This window comes from Microtus ochrogaster, linkage group LG1 (assembly GCF_000317375.1).
Source record: "Microtus ochrogaster isolate Prairie Vole_2 linkage group LG1, MicOch1.0, whole genome shotgun sequence".
Lineage (NCBI taxonomy): Eukaryota > Metazoa > Chordata > Mammalia > Rodentia > Cricetidae > Microtus > Microtus ochrogaster.
In genome coordinates this window covers 57,579,090-57,598,374 of record NC_022027.1, presented here as the reverse complement: position 1 = coordinate 57,598,374, position 19,285 = coordinate 57,579,090, and the positions used below count along the sequence as shown (strand labels likewise).

Below are 19,285 nucleotides of genomic sequence, written 5' to 3'. Positions count from 1 at the left end.
ACTAAGTAGGATTGTGTGTATGTTTGTCCTACTAAAGCTTTACTGAATTTATGTCTACAGGTTCTAATTTATTTTCACTAACTTTGAGGTATTTTCAGCTATAACTCTACTTTTTCTATCCCATTTCTCTTCTTAACCTTAATGCTCTCCAAACATTATATATGCTCTTTTCATATTTATCCTAAGATTTTTTTCCCTCTGGTTCTTCAGATCGACTCTTTGCTATTCAACCGTCTTTAAGTCAACTAATCTTTCTGTCATTGACAATGGCTACCGTTTCTATTATTCTCATCCTGGCTGTTCTAAACTTTCAAATATACTTTTTGGTTCCAGACTTTCTCACTCAGTGTTATTCAGGTTTGACTCCCAGCACCCACATGATGACTAATAACACATACTAAGGGCTTCAGTGTCTAGTTCTTTGTGCTAACCATGTATAAATAGTCACTAACTCAAAACTATCTCTTAACACTTGCACTGATTAACTTTCTTTAGAACATAAAATTCTACCATGTAAAATGATTCTATCTGAAAACAGAAATGAGAATGTTTCTACTTCATAGGGCTGTTTTGATGATTAAATATTAAGTTCCTGATAAAAATCAAACACCCAACGAGTCTGAAGAACTAATTGAGTAAGTGAATTCATATTACTAACTTAAGAAGTAAATATTACAAAACAGCAGATAATTCAGCAGCATGGCTAAAAATACAAACACTAAATTTACTTATTAGGTATTTTAGCCATTATCTTTATGTAAAAGGCAAAGACAAGGAAACCAGCAATTTTCACCAAAAATAATAAATTAATTTCACTAAAAATATAATTATATCTTAGAAAGGTTTCTTTTAAAATATTAAAAATAAAATTTATTCAAAAAATAACAAAATAACAGCTTCTATGAAATATGCACTATATATAAAAACCAGTACAGTACCAATTCCATTTTTCATGACATAGACATCTTCTTTTAATTACAATTTTCCTCCCTGGAATGCAAAATAGATTAATATTATGAATATTAAAATTATAATTACTTAGCATTAAAATCTACCATAACATTCAAGCACATAATTTAAAGATAAAGCAGGAAATATTAACCAATTAAAAAATCAGAAAATGTCAGTAATATATCACATGGTTATTAAAAAGCAAGTAATTCTGGTAATGCTAATTAATATAGGAGCATACGGTTAAACCACGTTTTAAACTCCAGCTGGGAGACATGAAAATCAGATGCAGGGCTGGAGAGAGGCTCAGCAGTTGAGTAGTTCTTTCCATTTCAGGACACCCAGGTCACAAGTGCCTGCAACCCCACATCCAGGGGATCCCATGTTTTCTTCTAGACTCTGAAGACACCTGTACTCACCTGTGCATAAAGCCACAGCAAGACACACACACAATTAGAGATAACATCTCATTATGGTTTAGATTAACGCACACAGTAAAGGAAGGCAACCGGTGATATGAATACAGGAGAAATGAAGCCGACAGAGAAATATCTGCAGGTAAAGCACCACAGCACAGGAAAGAATAAAGACAGATGAAGACTAAATAGTAGTGTGGGACAACTGTCTGTATTCTGTCAATTATATTTTAAATAAAATGCCGATTGGTCAGTAGCCAGGCAGGATGTAGAGACAAGGCAATGAGAACAGGAGAATTCTGGGAAGAAGGAAGTTCCTTTGGTAGTCCTGGCCCAGCCACAGAAGAAGCAAGATGTGATTGCCTCGCTGAATAAGATACTGAGCCACATGGCTAGCATAGACAAGAATAATGGGCTAATATAAGTTATAAGAGTTAATAAAGAGCCTGAGCTAATGGGCCAATCAGTTTATAACTAATGTAGACCTCTGTGTGATTCCTTTGGGACTTAACAACTGTGGGAACTGGGCAGAACAGAAATCTCAGTAGACAAAAGAGAGTTTTAAAAAATGGGTCAAATCTTATCATACCTTGAATTGGAAAATATTATCATTATCATGGTCTCATATGTTTCCTATCTTTGTTTCCCTTTAGCTCATTTTGTCATTTCTCACAATCACCTTTTGTGAGCTATTTACTGCCCTTTTTGGAAATAGGATGGACATGAGTAATATTTTATAAGTTCCTAATAGAGCTCTTAATAAATTTCCTTTGCTGTAGTCCAAAACAAAATTAGAATGGGAATTTCTTTCCTGGCAGAGTGCAGAGCTCAGGTTAGCTCCCAATTTGGGCTCTTCTTGCCTTAGTCTGCTCAGCTAATGGGATCGTGAAATTGTGTAACCATGACCAGTGAAAACAGGAGGGCTTTAGTTATAATTACCTATGTAAGTGTGTGCTATACGTGAGAGCAGGTCTGCAGAGGCAGACGGCCATCAGATTCCCTGAAGCTGTCAGCTCTGGGAAACGTGGGTACTCTGAGCCCTCTCTCCAGTCCCAGAACAGGAGTTCTTAACATGAGGTCTCTGAACAACCTGAATGTGTTCAGAGTTTTCCATATGTAAAACTTCTTTTGTTTGTTTGCTTGCTTTTGGGTTATTTTTTTTAGTTGAGTTTTTGTCAGAGACAGGAGCTTGATTTAACATTCCTATGTGGAGGCTTTACTATGAACTGGATTTCCAACATAAGAAACACACTGCTAACCACAGGAAAAATCAGTATTTAGGCTGTAACACAAGAAAGAAAGTTAATATTTATTAAATACTTTTTGTGTGCACATTTTAAGGTTTGCTCAGTTGTGCTAACTGTGCTTTAAGATGATATTCTCTAACCATAGCTAGAAAACAAATACAGTGTCTCGTGCCCTCTTCAAACTAAAAATTTGACGGTAAGGCATTCGCTATACAAAACAAAACAAAACTGATGTATCAAGCAGTGCGTATTAAATCTGAACATGAAAGATAAAGGGAATTAAGTGTAGCAATAAAGAGTAAAGAATGGCAGCCAGGACAACACGTTCTGTGGGTTCTCTTTACTGTGGTGCCATAAATGTCTACGTAATGTCTTTAGTCATTAACCCAGTGCTGTGCTAGAGCGTGTGGGTAACCATCCATGAAACAGAAAAACAAAACTGAAGCAACCCATCTCTAATCAAATAAATTATTTTTCTATCAGTCTGGCATACCAGGCTTTGTTATAACTACACATTTTAAAAAATATTTATTTATTTATTTATTTACTTATTTATTATGTATACAATATTCTGTCTGTGTCTATGCTCGAAGGCCAGAAGAGGGCACCAGACCTCATTACAGATGGTTGTGAGCCACCATGTGGTTGCTGGGAATTGAACTCAGGACCTTTGGAAGAGCAGGCAATGCTCTTAACCTCTGAGCCATCTCTCCAGCCCTTATAACTACACTTTAAGTTTCCCTGGGATAAGAGAATTTTAAAATCCTGCTTTTAAACTGGAAATTAGTGTAATGCATACTTAACAGTATGCAAAATAAACTGAGAATCAGAACTAGCCTGTAGATCAAGGCTCTGTATCCTAATTTGAAAATTTTCTTATGTCACATTTTATAAACCAGTAAGCATTTATTAATTCAACATATATAAATGACTAAATAATAAACAATGATTTCAAAATTTCATTCAACAATTAACAATCTTAGCTATGAATCTTCTTACTTTCTTTTTAAAAGAAAGGTAACAGTAAATTAGATAAGAAAAGATACAGGCCCTTAAGAAAAAGTATTGAGAAGATGTCTTCAATTACTCTTAAGATTAAGGCACAATATATGTATGGTGAATTAGAGAAAATTCATTAAAACAACACAGTCAATACAATCCAGCCTCTTGAATTACATGAATATAAAGTTCTAAGTACGGTGGTTAATGCATTTAAAACTCAGTAGAACATCATTTACAACAAACAAAACATCTGAGTACAGAACTTAACATTAGGTTTTATGAATCCAATTCTAAATTTAAGAACTGGCACTTAATCCCAGCTTTAATCCCAGCACTTGGGAGGCAAAGGCAGACAGATCTCTGTGAGTTCCAGGCCAGCCTGGTGTACAGAGCAAGTTCTAGGACAGCCAGGGCTACACAAAGAAATCCTATCTTGAAAAAACTAATTTTAAAAAAACAGCTATAGTATCTTGAATATTTTAATTTGGCACCAAACTTTCATGACAATTGAATAGGTAAGATGACATAAAAGTACACGTATACAGTTCAATGGTATACAGAATAAGAAATAATTTTATTAGTTGTACAATATTTTCAAGTGTCTGCCTCTCCCCTGTCTCTTTCTACACTGTCTTACTATGTAGCTCAGGCTGCCTTTAATTCAGAGAAATCCACCTGCCTCTGTCTTCCCAGTGCTGGAATTAAAGTTATGGATCACCAAACCCAGCTGAAGTTCTCTCTGAACCCCATCTGAGAAAGCAGTGTCAAGGCCAGAACATGTAGGATCGCTATTCACTAATATTCTCAATAGAGCACAGTGGGTAGGAGCAGGGACTCAGATTTCATTGATACAATGAAGAAAATAATATCACTACAATAGAAGAAATACTAAGCACTATTAGTTACTATTGTAATAGTATATATCACAGGGTTGTTTGAAGGATTGAGTTTATATAAAGAATTTAGAATAGTATCTTGCATATAGTCAATACTATATGTTATAATTACAAATTTATCATTTTGGGGTCAGATTTATCCTGTATAAAATATCATTATTTTTACCAAAGTGTATCTGTAGCACTAATTATCATTTGGGATCTCTGGGGGTTGGAGCCCAGCCAGGCTGCCTAGTCAGATAGTCAAAAACAAATCAAAACAAAGCAAAACACAAAACAAAACCCTCAAACTTCCATTACCTTACCCTGATTTAGATAGAAAAAGTTGTTTTCACAGAGACAATCAAAGAAATTTCTCTCCCACCACTGTGTTCATATTCACACAGCCTGGCCTCCTGATCTCCTTAACATGTTTTGTTTCCAGTAAGGCTTGTGAACAATTTGGTACTTCTATTTTTTTCTTCTATTTCATAAAAGAATTGTTTTCCAGTTAACCATATTGAATCTTCAATCTCTCTCTCCCTCTTTCTCTCTCCCTCCCTCCATCAGATGGTTGGGGGTGGGGGTCTTACTATATAGTCCTGGCTGTCCTGGAACTCAGAGATACACCTTGCTTCTGCCTCCCAAGTTGTTTTTGTTTGGTTGGATGGTTTGTTGTTTATTTTATTTTTTTTGTTTTTGAACAATATCTCCTGTAGCTCAGGATGGCCTGGAACTTACTCAGTAACCTAGAACAACCATAAACTCTGGTCCTAGCAGCTCCCAGGTGCCAGGAATAATCCTATAACAATAATATATAATATTATTATGTAATACCATCTAATAATCCTATAAAGGTGAAGCCCAGTGTACACAGAGCCGGAGAGTGAACCTAGGACTTCGGTCATACTAGGCAGATACAATATCAACCGAATTACATTTCCATCCTGAATCTTCAATTTCTTGAACACTTCCTTAGAGCAAAATACTTAGGAAATGACTATTTCTGTCTCAATTTATCCCACTGGTTTAACCCAGCATTATGGCTTTAAATATCATCTATCTGTTAATGATAAATAAATTCTAAACTTCATCTTCAGAAACCCACTTGCTCATTAATATCTCCCAGATACTATGCAAATATCTCCAATCCGAGGAAGCCTGAAACTTCTGGTCTCAAACACTTTGGATGAGGGAGGATCGATCTATATGGATTTTTTAAAAGATTTATTTATTATGTATATAGTGTTGTCTGCATGTATGCTTGCAGGCCAGAGGAGCGCATCTGATGGTTGTGAGCTACCATGTGGTTGCTGGGAACTGACCTCAGGACCTCTGGAAGAACAGTCAGTGCTCTTAACCCTGAGCCATCTCTCCAAACCCTATATGGGATTTTATTCCCTCAAGTAATAAAATTATATCCATTGAAGAAAAAATATTACCCCCCCCCCCGTGAGGATCTTGAACCCAACAATTCTCCTGCTTCTCTCTCCTAAGTGTTGGGATTACAGGTATGCAACAATATGCCTGGTACAAATAACTTACCTGATAACGTATGAAATACATACCTGAGTTAAACCAGCAGCTGTCTGCGGAGAAGACTTTTTTAACAATCTCACTTCTTTGTTTATATATCTTAGCATTCCACTAAGAGTACTAAAGTCATTACTTTCAGAACTGTCATCTTCCAGGTTATATGGGAGAGGTTTAGATGAATCTGAACGGTTGGAAGCTAGGGCTTTACGACCACCTCCTGATGCTGAGGGCTGTTCTAATTGCATTTTCTTTAAGTCCTGTAGCAATTCTTCAGAGAGATCTTCGTTGCCATGACTTTTGAAACTAAGGTCACTGGCACTAATAGAGCGACGTAGTTTTCTGCATTTAAAGAGTGATATCTGAGAATGTTTGGCAAACTTAGGATCTTGACTATCAGGCATAATTTCTGTTAGAGCTGCAAATGAAGCTGGGAGAAACTTGGGGTCTTCTGTCTTTTCATGTCCCGAAATTTTGGCTTGCAATCTGGTTAATTCTGATTCCTGTAGAAAAATCAGTACATAGTACATACTCAATATATTTCTGTTTAATAAACTACTATAAAATCATAGGTTCTTAGAAGTCATCTTGGGCCAGCCAGTGGTGGCGCATGCCTTTAATCACAGCACTTGTGAGGCACAGACAGGTAGATCTCCATGAGTTTGAGGCCAGGCTGGCCAGGCTGGTCTACCAAGTGAGTACCAGGACAGGCTCCAAAGTTACAGAGAAACCCTGTCTTGAAAAAAAGCAAAAAACAAACAAAAAGTCACCTTGATGAGCCTTTGTCTCAGTATGGAAACTCTTGAGAAATTTACAAGTGTTTTTCAAACCTTCTACTTCTAAAGATAGCTGCCATTTAGAAAGAATTACGTATTTTCATCTGAAAATCGCTTCCAATATTCTAATTTCATAAAAACTAGATTTTCCATATAGAATATTTTAATGTTAAAGATTTTAATCTTAGAGCTGGAGAGATGGCTCAATGGTTAAGAGCATTGCCTGCTCTTCCAAAAGTCCTGAGTTCAATTCCCAGCAACCACATGGTGGCTCACAGCCATCTGTAATGAGAGACTTGGTGCCCTCTTCTGGCCTGCACTGTATACATAATAAATGAATAAATCTTTTTAAAAAAAGATTTTAATCTTATACCCGTGAGTTTATCTGTGAAAGTATAGAGGTGAATTATTTTCTTCTTAATCTAACATGGATATACATAAAAGGACTACTTTTAGAATTTCTAACATTGGTTATTGTCTTAGTCACTTTTCTACTGCTGGGACAAAGCACCAAGACCAAGGCAATTTATAGAAGCAAGCATTTAACAGGAGCTTATGGTCTCAGAAAGTGAGTCCATGACAACTATGGTGGAGAGCACAGCAGCACACAGGCACATTGCTGAGAGCGTATATCCTGACCAACAAGCAGCAGGCAGAGAGAAAAATCTAACTGGGAATGGCCTGAGATTTTGAAACCTCAAAGCCTACCACCAGTGATTCACCTCCACCAAGGCCACACCACCTAATCCTTCCCAAATAGTTCCATAAACTGGGAACCAAGTATTCAAACATGAGCCTAACAGGGCCATCCTCACTCAACCCCCACTATGCGTTTATAGCCTTATTACAAAAAAGCTTTCCTAAACTAGATATTAGAAAAGAAATTTTAAGATACACTGAAAACCCACAAGACCTAAAAGCTTAAAGAGAGAGAGGGAGGGAGGGAGGGATGGAGGGAGGGAGGAACAGATAATGTGTGTTTTGTTACCTAACACAATCTGGCCTTAAACTTGGGTTTGACCCTTCTCCTCAGCCTTCAGTATGATGGGATTATACACAAGCACCATTATAAGTGGTTGTAATTTCAATTTCATAAGAGAAATAATATAAGTAGTTGCTTATTTACATGTATTCTCTTCTCTTCAGATAACTGATAACTTCACAATAAAATGCACTATGCGGAATAACATTAAGCATTAAACTTTTTCTTAGGATCAAATGTCACCGGATGTGCTATAAGATACTTATACCATTAGGGCTCTCAGAAAATTACCTTAGCTTTGTACTTGCTCCAGTTGCCCTCATATACTAGAATACTAATTAGGGCACTATAATAATCGGGCTTATGGAAAAACCAAGTTGCCTTGAAGTGAGTGGTTTCCCTCACTTCTGATTTTGCTGTCACTGCCTGCTTTGTATTCTCCAACTACAGGGAATTTTGTTTTTAGTCTTTGAGATGTTAGCTTTAAACTCACTTACACAGTCAACAACCATGACCTTGAATTCCTGAGCCTCAAGCGTCCACCTCCCAAGTGCAGGAACTACAGGTGTACACCAGTTCACCTGGTTTTAAGTGGTGCTCAGGATCAAAGACAGGGCTTTTGTGCACGTTATACAAACACTCTTCCCACTGAGCTACATTTCCACAACTACTTACACCTACTTCTAATTGCTACAGTTACACCTTCGAAATTCTTAGATTAGCAGCCTTTATTTTTCCTCTTTTGTACTCTTTACATTAAAGCTAGCTAGGGTTGACTTTGAGAGCTATGTCAACCATGAAAGAAATTCTGTTTTAAAACTAGTTATCACTCTACATTAGCTACATTAACTAATTACAACACATTGTCTAAGATTTCTTTATCTATGGCTTATTCAAGAACAGCTACTGCCGGGCGATGGTGGCGCACGCCTTTAATCCCAGCACTCGGGAGGCAGAGGCAGGTGGATCTCTGTGAGTTCGAGACCAGCCTGGTCTACAGAGCTAGATCCAGGACAGGCTCCAAAGCCACAGAGAAACCCTGTCTCGAAAAACCAAAAAAAAAAAAAAAAAAAAAAAAGAACAGCTACTATTTAGATGGGTGAAGAACACTTGCTGCTCTTGCGGAAGAACTGTTTGGTTTGTAGTACCCACAACCATTGATGACTCCAGTTTGGGGAATCTGTTTCTGTCTCTGGCCTCTGTGAGCACTGCATGCACATAGATATGCAGCTAGAATGCTCAGAGGCAAAACATAATCTCTCTCTCTCTCTCTCTCTCTCTCTCTCTCTTCAAGACAGGGTTTCTCTGTGTAGCCCTGGCTGTCCTGGAACACACTCTGTAGACATGAACTGCTTCTCTTTTTAAATTAATGCTACCATTCAATCAATATTTTGGCAGTTTCATAAATAGGCAAACTTAAAATGTGAATGGTTGCCACCAGCAATCAAATTGCACTAATCTCATGGACAGTAATTAGTGAGTAAGCAAAATAATTACACTAACTAGGGATACAATGTAGACTACTATAATTTTTGAAGGTTTTTCTTTTTACAATGAAGATCTTTAATTTTGTGCAAATTTTATAAACTTCCAGAACACTAAAAAAAAGTGGCTTGACCAGATGCTCAACCTAGGACTTCATACATGATACATGCTGGCCAAGTGTTCTATCGCTGAGCTACAACCCCAGCAGTAGGAATATCATCTTAATAAAAGCACCAATCGTGCTCATTCTTTTTTGTTTGTTTGTTTTTCAATACAGAATTTCTCTGCGTTCTGGTTGTCTGGGAACTCAATCTGTACACCAGTCTGGTCTTGAACTCCACCTGTCTGCCTCCCATGTGCTGGGATTAAGGGCATGCTTCCCAACTGCCTGGCCAAACATATATACACATGCAAACATACACATACATAATGTTTAGTCTAAACATTCTATTAATGCAGTATACTGAATCCAGAGCATCCTACATGCTAAGCACAAACTATGACACTGAGCTGTATTACCAGGTCCTAAATATAATTTTAGATCATGTCTATTCATATGTACATAATACTATAGATATAAACTGTACTATAAAAGAATGACTAAACTAAGTACAGAACTAGAAAAATATATAAGGTATTGTTAGTTTTATTTCTTTTTTAATAACTTCTACTTTGCTATTATTTTATTCTTTTGTAAAGGTTTCAATGATAACTTTACTTCATTAGCAGTTTTAAATGAGTACTTAAATATCCATACTGTTAATTTCAAACTCCAGACAAACTGCCATAATCAAAACAGATGAAAAGACAGCCTAAGTCATTTTAAAACATCTGTATTTAAACCCAGTATAAAAGAAGTTCTGAATATAATGTTATATTTTTATTTTATAATTTTCAAAGGAACTTTACTGATTTTGAAAAATGGTTCAAATTTTTTTAAGGCACATCAGGTATAAAACCCACTATAGTAAATGTTATAAATGGAAGTGTTTATATTTAAACATATGAAAATTATTTTGGGGTAATATGATGCATATCATACTAACAATATCTCATCTTTGTCTTCTAAAGATGTATTTTGTTTCAAGTCAATAATACATCATGTGATGGAGGAAGGTCATTGGTTGATTAAATAAAGAAGCTGCTTGCCCTGATAGGTTAGAATGTAGGTGGGAGGAGTGAACGGAGCAGAACGCTGGGAGGAAGAGGAAGTGAGCTCACAGACTCGACAGCTCTCCTCTCGGGGACAGACGCCTCAGAGAGACAAGATGCTCCATTCTTGCGGGCAGTGGCGAGAGCTCTGCTCTCTGAGGCACACGCGATGAAGCTCTGACCCAGGATGGACGTAGGCTAGAATCTCCCTGGTAAGCCACCTTGTGGGCTACAGCAAATTATTAGAGATGGGCTAGTCCAGGTGCGAGAGTTAGCCTAGAAGAGGCTAGATAGAAATGGCCAAGCAGTGATTAAATGAATACAGTGTCCGTGTAATTATTTCGGGGCATAAGCTAGCCGAGCCAGGTGGTTGGGGTGCTGGGGACGCAGCCCCACCGCTCATATTACAACAATCATAAAGACCTCTATAAGAGAGAAGAACAAGAAAAATAAATAATCTACTGTTCACCTATGTTATTTCATTACTTTTATGTTTACTTACTTTAATAAGCAATGCTTCATTTGCAGCTTCAATGACTTCATTCCTGTCTTGAACTTGTTGATGCAAATTGCTTACTGTATCCTGAGCTTCTTCTAATTCTAGTTTTGCTTTCTCTAGTTGTTCATTTAGCTGTTGAACAGACGTCTTCTGAGAATCAGCAGAAACCTTCCACTTTGCATGATTCTCTTGATGTGAAATCATCTTTAAGTCCCAAAAGTGTAAAAAGAAAATAGAGTGAAGTTGTTTCAACAACATTCTAATAGTTGCCACTATTATTTTTCTTAAGAGATCAAATTTATAGCTATAAACATCTGATTTGACACTAAATACAATATTCAAGGAAAAAAGAGAAAAGAACACATTCTTACATTCACTTAACAGTTAAACATATACCAAATTTGGATTATGATTTACCTAAATAAACTATAATGAAATTTTTTAGACAACAGGAGAAATCTGAACAATAACTGGACATTGGATTGGGTGTGGTGGCACATGTCTTTAATCCCACCACTCCAGGCGCAGAGGCAGGTGGATCTCTTTGAGTTCCAGGACAACATTGACCACGTAGTGAGTTTCAGGACATCCAGGGCTCATATAGAGAGACTCTGGCTCAAATAATGAACAGCTAAAGCCAAACCAAATGAAAAAAAAAGAAAAAGAAAAGAAAAAGAAAGGAAGAAAGGAAGAAAGGAAGAAAGGAAGAAAGGAAGAAAGGAAGAAAGAAAGAAAGAAAGAAAGAAAGAAAGAAAGAAAGAAAGAAAGAAAGAAAGAGAAAGGAAGGAAGGAAGAAAGAAAAACTCGAGAGAAAGTGAAACATCTCTGGCTTCATAATGATGGTGGTGTTGAACACCAGGGAGCAAATTAAAAATGGATGATTTTGTCAGGCAGTGGTGGCACACCCTTTTAATACCAGCATTTGGGAGTCAGAGACAGGCAGACTCACAGAAAGATCTGTGAGTTCTAGGTCAGTCTAATCTACAGAGCAAGTTCAAGGATAGGCTGCAAAGCTACAGAGAAACCTGTCTTGAAAATAAAACAAACAAATAACAACAACAACAAAGATGATGCTGAGAACAGCAAGATGAGTTTTGTGCAGAAGTGTGTCCAGGCTACACTGTGGGAAAGGGAGGCAAGAATAGGATTGGACCAGATCTCTATTCTGCTTGGACGATAGGTCAGGTCATCTTATGCCAACTAGGTATTGTCTGAGGACAAGACACAGCTGATGGAGTATTTGGAGAATCCCAAAATGTACATCTGTGGAACAAAAGTGATCTCCAGAATCAAGAAGAGTGTGTTGACTAGCTTTATGTCAACTTGACACAAGTTAGAGTCACTGGAGAAGAGGGAGCCTCAATTAAGAAAATGCGTCCATTAGACCAGGCTATAGAAAAGTCTGTAGGGTATTTTCCTAATTAGTGATTGATGTGGGAGGGCCCAGCCCATTGTTCCTGGGGCAAGTCATAGGGAGCAAGCCAGAAAACTACACCCTTCCATGGCCTCGACATCAGTTCCTGCCTCCAGGTTCCTGTGCTGTTTGAGTTCCTCTTCTGATTTCCTTACATAATAAACAATGATTTGGAAATGTAAGCCAAATAAATCCTTTCCTCTCCATCTTGCTTTTGGTTATGGTGTTTCATCATAGCAATAGTAACCATAACTAAGACAGGGAGAAAGGGCAGACGTAATAGTTTATCTTAAAAAGGCTACTAATGAATAGCTGTCATTGCCCTATGTATTTACAAAACAAATTTCTCATGACTTTTAATATGTATCCTAAATTAATTGACACACCAGAATTAAAATTATGAATAACTAACAGGATATTTTTGTTATAGGATATGTCGTCATGCTGTGAACCCAAGACAGCACTATGTACCGAAAAAAAACAAACAAACCTGTTTTAGTTGTGGTGTGGCTCAACCCTAGCACACACCTTTAATCCAAGAGTTTTCTACTTGAATGTTGTAAACAGGATTAAATAAAGACAATGATAGGTCAAGAAGAGGAGCAAGCAACCAGCTGGGAGGAAGTGAATGTAGGATTATTAAGAAAAAACCATAGAGTTAAGTAAGAAGGAGCCAGGAAGACAGATAAAGGCAGAGGAAGTAGAAGTGAGGGGCACTCAGTTTGAGGAGGAGGACTGGAGGCAGCGGAGGAGGAGGAGGAGGAGGAGGAGGAGAGGGCTTCCGGGACAATGGCAGAGATGAAGGTCGGATGGGTACTTTCTCTCCCTCACTGAGCTAGCAGCCTTTTATCCCAGCATCTGGCTCCCAAGTCTTTACTGGTAAAATTGAACAACTGAGAATTTGTTACGAACAACATATTTTTGTTGGATAGTCCTGATTTAAGTAAAACTGTCCTGTAGTGAAATGGATATGATCTTTTAAAACACAGCAGTTTCTGTTCCATAAACACTACCTTTGCAGGAATCATTCTGGAATAAACACTGACTGCAATGAGAGTGGAAAAGCAGAGATGTCACCAAAGCCAGGTAGCCTCTGACACGCCTTGGTTCTGGGTTTAGGTTTGCATTCTTATTTTATACTTTAAAACAACAAGGTGGGGTAGCCAAGCAAGTAAGATTTTACAGGCGCATATGCAGTAGTCAGCAGGTTGTTAAGGGCAATGACTCATTGTTTCAGCTGTTTCTCCAGGTAGCTAGTGAAATCATGCTTGGCAAATAATATAAACTAACAAAATCATTCTCACTCCAAAATAATTTTACAATTATTAAATGATTTTTCTGACAAATCTGAAACCTTTATTTTGGGTTGGCTAAACATTTTTTTAAAGAAAGAAAAAACAGTGTTAAATTAGAAATTCCTAGAGCTAGTGTGATGCCTTGGCAATTAAGAGCGCTGGCTGCTCTTCCAGAAGACTGGTTCATTCCCAGGACCAGTTTCAGGGCATCCAACATCCTCCTCTGCCTTCTCAGGCACTGCATAACCATAGTACACAAAGTACATTCAGGCAAAACACTGTACACACAAAATTAAAATAAAAACTGGTAATTCCTTTTAAAGCTAATATGGTGATAGTATATATGCCCTTTCCTGAACAGAAATGGAGGAGGAGTGGATTGGGGAAGTAGGAACAGAGGAGAGGTAGGGGAAAAGACTGGGAGGAAAAGGAAACTGCAGTCAGGATGCAAAATAAATAAATGATAGTATATCTTCTCATTTTTTTATTTATATATTTATTTATTAGGGTTTCTTGACACATGGTCTCATGTAAACCTGTGTCTGCGCTCTGTGCGCTGGCACCCAGTTCGCAAGCTTCAGGCAAGGGGCTGGAGGTTAAAATACACAGACACAGACAGACAGAGAAGACAGTGACACGGGTCATCCTTGAATTCCCCAAGAATGCCCCCATTTATTGTGTTCAGGGGCAGCTTATATAGAGATATAAGGCCCCAGCCAAACCCACCTGAAACCACTCTCCTGTCATCAGGAACTCCTGAAGGTCTTGTGCTCAGAGCAGCTGTAGGCACTCAGATCAAGGGATTAGAAGAAATTCAAGATCTGGGGTCTCACTGCTCCCAACACAAAGGCATCAAGACCTTGCTATGTAGGTAAAGATAATCTTGTGTCTGTTTCTCTTGAATGATGTAATCACAGGTATGTACAAGTGTGCCTGATTCGGCCCTCTCGACACATTTTAAAACTAAATCTTTGTTAACAATCAAATAGAAAAAATATTTTATACAAATTATATATATTTGTCATACTTTAAAATGTTATTATCCCCACATATTAACAACACTAAAATCCCTTTTTAAAATATTTATTTTATTTTTAACTTGTGTGACTGTGTGTCTATGTCCACCTGCATATTTAGGGTAACAAATGGTTGCAAAACCAGAAGCATCAGAGGTACAGGCACTGGAGTTACAGGTGGTTGTGAGTCACTTGATGTGGGTCCTGATAATCAACCTGGGTCATCTGAAGAGCAATTATGTCACATCTCCAACTCTAAATTCACTTAATTATTTTTTTCATTTCATATATTTATTTACTTGTGTCTGTCCATCCATCTGTCCATCCATCTGTCATCTATCTATTTGGGTTTTTGAGGTAGGGTTTCTCTCTGTAACCATTCCTGGCTGTCCTAGAACTCCTTTGTAGACCAGGCTGGCCTTGAACTCACTGATTCGCCTTTGTCTGCCTCCCAAGTGTTGGATTAAAGGCGTTCGCCACCACCACCCAGCTAATTTTGAATTTTATGTGTATGAGTATTTTGCTACATGTATGCCTGGTGCCCGTGGAGGTCAGAAGATGGTGTCAGATTACAGAATTAGAGTTATAGACAGTGGTGAGCTGCTATGCTAGTTGGGTGCTGGGAAATAAACCTGGATCCCCAGTAAAAGCAGCATTTATAGCTGAGCCATAGCTCCAGCCCCTAGAACTATTTTTTAAGCAATTTTTTATGAACTATCTGTTTATAATTATTTTAGGTATTTATAACATTAATAGTTTAAAATGGATAACTACAGAAAACAGACTAGAAAATATGAACAGTAAATGACAAATACCTAAAATGGACTAATGGTTGCCTCTGAAGATAAAGGGTTACAAACACTTCTCATAAGTGTGTTTTCAAAAAGATTCAAACTGTGTTTCATTTGGCAGGCATTATGTTTTTAAAGAGATCTGAATCTAAATGCACTTAAATAAGACATAAGTTACAAGTCTCTCTGCCCCTACCCCAGGTGTCTAACAAAAACTAGGTATGGTGACACTTCTTTAATCCCAGCACTCAGGAGGCAGAGACAGGAAAATCTCAGTTCAAGACCAGCCTGGTCTACAAAGTGAGTTCCAGTATAGCCAGAACTACATAATGAGACACTGTTTCAACGAAAAAAAAAAAAGCTGAATACAAATGTATTTGTAGCCTTTATTTTTCAGAAAAATTATTATTTAGCACCAAACTCAATAAATATTGTCAAAAAAAATTAAGATTTGGGGTAATCTTTTCAAATGTTTTAAAAGGATAAATGTAGCACAATTTCTAGTTGGAATTAATAATAAAAACCCAGAGTCAGATATAGGGGTTAATGCTGAAGATCAGAGAAGTGGAGCAGCAGACACCAGAGAGTTCTTACCTCTACCAATGCCCAGACCAAAGGAGCGATCCTATTCTCAGACTGCAACTCCAAACTCTGTCTCCACCAAACCTCAGACTGCCCTGAGCCCATGCCTCCTCCCGCCTTATATTCCTCTCTCTGCCCAGCCATATCACTCCTGTCTCCACCTCCCTAGTGCTGGGATTAAAGGCATTTGATCCCAACTGCTGGGATCACCTTTCTGTGAGCTCTGTTTCTCTCTTAGACAGATTCAATCTGGTGTAGCCCAGGGTAGCCTTGAACTAACAGAGATCCCTTCGCGTCTGTCTCCTGAGCCCTGGGATTAAAGGTGTGTGCCACCACTGCCTGGCCTCTAGTGACTTAGCTCTGCACTCTGATCTTAAAAAGGCAAGATTTGTTTGTTAAAACATAAACAAAATATTACTACAGATAAAAATATTCTAATTAACAATACTGTTAATTTTTATAAAGACTCAGAACATATTGATAAAATGGTTCTAGTACTGCTTCTCAAACTTACTATCAGATCAGAGGTTAGAAATTATAAAGTATTTTACAGTATTTTTACATCACATAAAATGGTTTTTGTCTGTAATTAAGAATTTCCAGTTTGTTTTTCCACAAGTTCTATAATCAAAAATGATAAGACTCTAATCTAAGAACTTAACATATAGTAACTAATTTATTCCTTATAACAGTACTATAAGATAGCTATTATCATTATATGCATCTCTGAGAGGATTAAATAGCTTATCCAAAGTCATACAGTTCTAAAACAGGCTTGAAACTTAGGATGCATGTTTCAAGAACTAGACCTCTTAACTTTAGAGCACATTATTAGTCTTTTAGCTGAAAGGATATTAAATGCAAGATATGTATTTAGCTTAAAATGAAGATCACACTATATTAATTTATAATGAACACTTCAAGAACTAGACTTATACTTTCATCCTAGTAGGTCAATTCATTTCAGTGGGGGCTACTGACACAAATTATATTTTTCTTTACCTCCATATGATAAGCTTCTTTGAGAGAGTCTACTTCTAAGGATAATTTCTTTATTTCTGTTTGCATTCTTGCTTCTAAATGAGCTTCACGTACTTGAGAGGCCCCTAGTTCTTCAGCCAAACGATTTCCATGAGCTTCCTTAAAAATGACATGTTGAATATAAATTATATAGGTAGCTTATTTGGTTTAGTATAGCTAAATAAATTTAAAGCCTTAATGGAAACATGCTAGTCTTTATGTAAACACATGTGCCAAGCGTTTTTTAAAGATTTTATGTATATAGGTGCTCTACTGACTTTATGCCAGAAGAGGGCATCAGATCCCACTATTGATGGCTATGAGCCACCACGTGGTTGCTAGGAATTGAAGTCAAGATTTTTGGAAGAGCAGCCAGCTCTTAACCTCTGAGTCATCTCTCCTGCCCACCAAACTAACTTATTATATGGTACACTTTAAAATACAGACATTTCATAGAAGACCAAAAGAAGGCAGTAGTACATTATTTGCTACATAAGTTCACTAATCAATGCCTCTGTGAAACAAAGACCCATAAAAGGCTAACTTTGGCAGACAATAGCCTTCTCAGGTGTTCCTGTGCACTTTGTTCACCTTATGGACTATTTGTTTTTTACAAGAATAATTTGTGCTCTTTTAAAAATCTCTAGGGGTGTCTTGGCCTGAATGTATGGATTTGAACAACTTGTATGCCTGGTACCCATGGAGGCCAGAAGGGAGTGTTGTATCCCTTGTAACTGGATCTATAGGTAGTTGTTAGGCAGTTGTTAGCCACCATGAAGATGCAGGGAGCCGGGCGGTGGTGGCGCACGCCTTTAATCCCAGCACTCGGGAGGCAGAGGCAGGCGGATCTCTGGGAGTTCGAGACCAGCCTGGTCTACAGAGCTAGTTCCAGGACAGGCTCCAAAGCCACAGAGAAACCCTGTCTCGAAAAACCAAAAAAAAAAAAAAAAAAAAAAAAAAAAGAAGATGCAGGGAATTTAAGGTGGGTCTCTGAAATATGCATCCGTCATGGGTAAGGGGAAACACTGATGAAATATGTATGGAACTATTTTAAAGTAAGAACTATGTTAAAAGTTTTTAAACAACTGAACAAAAGTTACAAACTTTTGCTATCCAATTAGAACCAACAAAAACTGTTATAAAATCCCCAACAACATCTGTAGGATGAACTAATCTTAATTACTATAGTTTCTGTGTGATTATTCGGGTCTGGATGGCTGGAAAAGGAAAGAACAGTCTCTGTCTACAAACAACAACAAACTCAGACATTCTATTGCTTTAATTATCCTTTTTCTTGAAGGAAACTAAAGTAACTACAGAGTATGGAATATGAGGATAGCTTACGTAAAAAAACTAAGTAAGATTCAAATCAGATTATTCATAAAAAGAATCAAGGTTTGAACCAAACCAAAAGATAAACATGAATCTATATTTAGTTTGGGATTAAAATATTATAAAACTTTCAATCTAAGCAATCTCCCATTTAAACTCATTTTGAGAACTGAGTTTATCTTATCAAATAAAACAAATTATACTAAACTCAAAAATTATCAACAAAGGACCAAAACGAGATAAAAGTAGATATCTTCCCTTTTTATGTAAACACCCAAATATCTGTTATATTCCTAATAAGTTTTCCTATATATGCTTAATTGCTCTAATAATCCAGAAATTTGAATAAAAATATAACTAAGCCTAACAAAAACTAAAAGTAAAAATCTTTTAACTATATACCTATGATGAATTAGCATAAGAGAAAGCAGAAAACTTAACAAGACTTTCAGAATAAAAATAAAGTCTTTTCTCAAGGTCTAATAATTAACCCAAGTATATCAATCTGAATACTCTTTAAATGAGTTGTTAACTTCTAAGGAAATAAACCTTTTATTAGTAATCTTGATTTTTAATATACTTTCATCACAGAGAACTAAATGAGGTTTTTATTTAGAAGAAGGTTCAAACACATGCAAATCTAAACACGCTAAATAACTCAATTAATTGAGAACTAGTGTAGCAAGAGTTCAGTTATGAAGGATTTTTATTATAAAATATTATATTACAAATAATTTAAAATCTAAGTATAACACAGTTACACGTTTTCTTTTAGAAACCTGTGGTAGCATGTACATAACATGAAAGCAACTACTTTTTTTTTTTTTTTTTTTTTTTTGTTTTTCGAGACAGGGTTTCTCTGTGGCTTTGCAGCCCCTGGAACTATTGTTGTATAGGGAGCAGGTGTGTGTGTGTGT

At 37.0% G+C, this 19,285-nt stretch overlaps 1 protein-coding gene across 1 annotated transcript in view; it reads right to left on the bottom strand.

Annotated features, from left to right (window-relative positions):
- Positions 1–914: 914 nt before the first annotated feature.
- The window catches only part of Ccdc18 (coiled-coil domain containing 18), a 113,988-nt gene continuing 95,617 nt past the window's right edge, over positions 915–19,285 (bottom strand). The window contains exons 25-28 of the mRNA XM_026785039.1: positions 17,019–17,156; positions 10,922–11,122; positions 6,060–6,527; positions 915–1,370 (exon numbers count right to left, since the gene is read on the bottom strand). Of these exons, the coding sequence (XP_026640840.1) occupies positions 1,344–1,370; positions 6,060–6,527; positions 10,922–11,122; positions 17,019–17,156 (834 nt within the window). The 3' untranslated portion in view covers positions 915–1,343. The remainder of the gene's footprint in view (positions 1,371–6,059; positions 6,528–10,921; positions 11,123–17,018; positions 17,157–19,285) is intronic.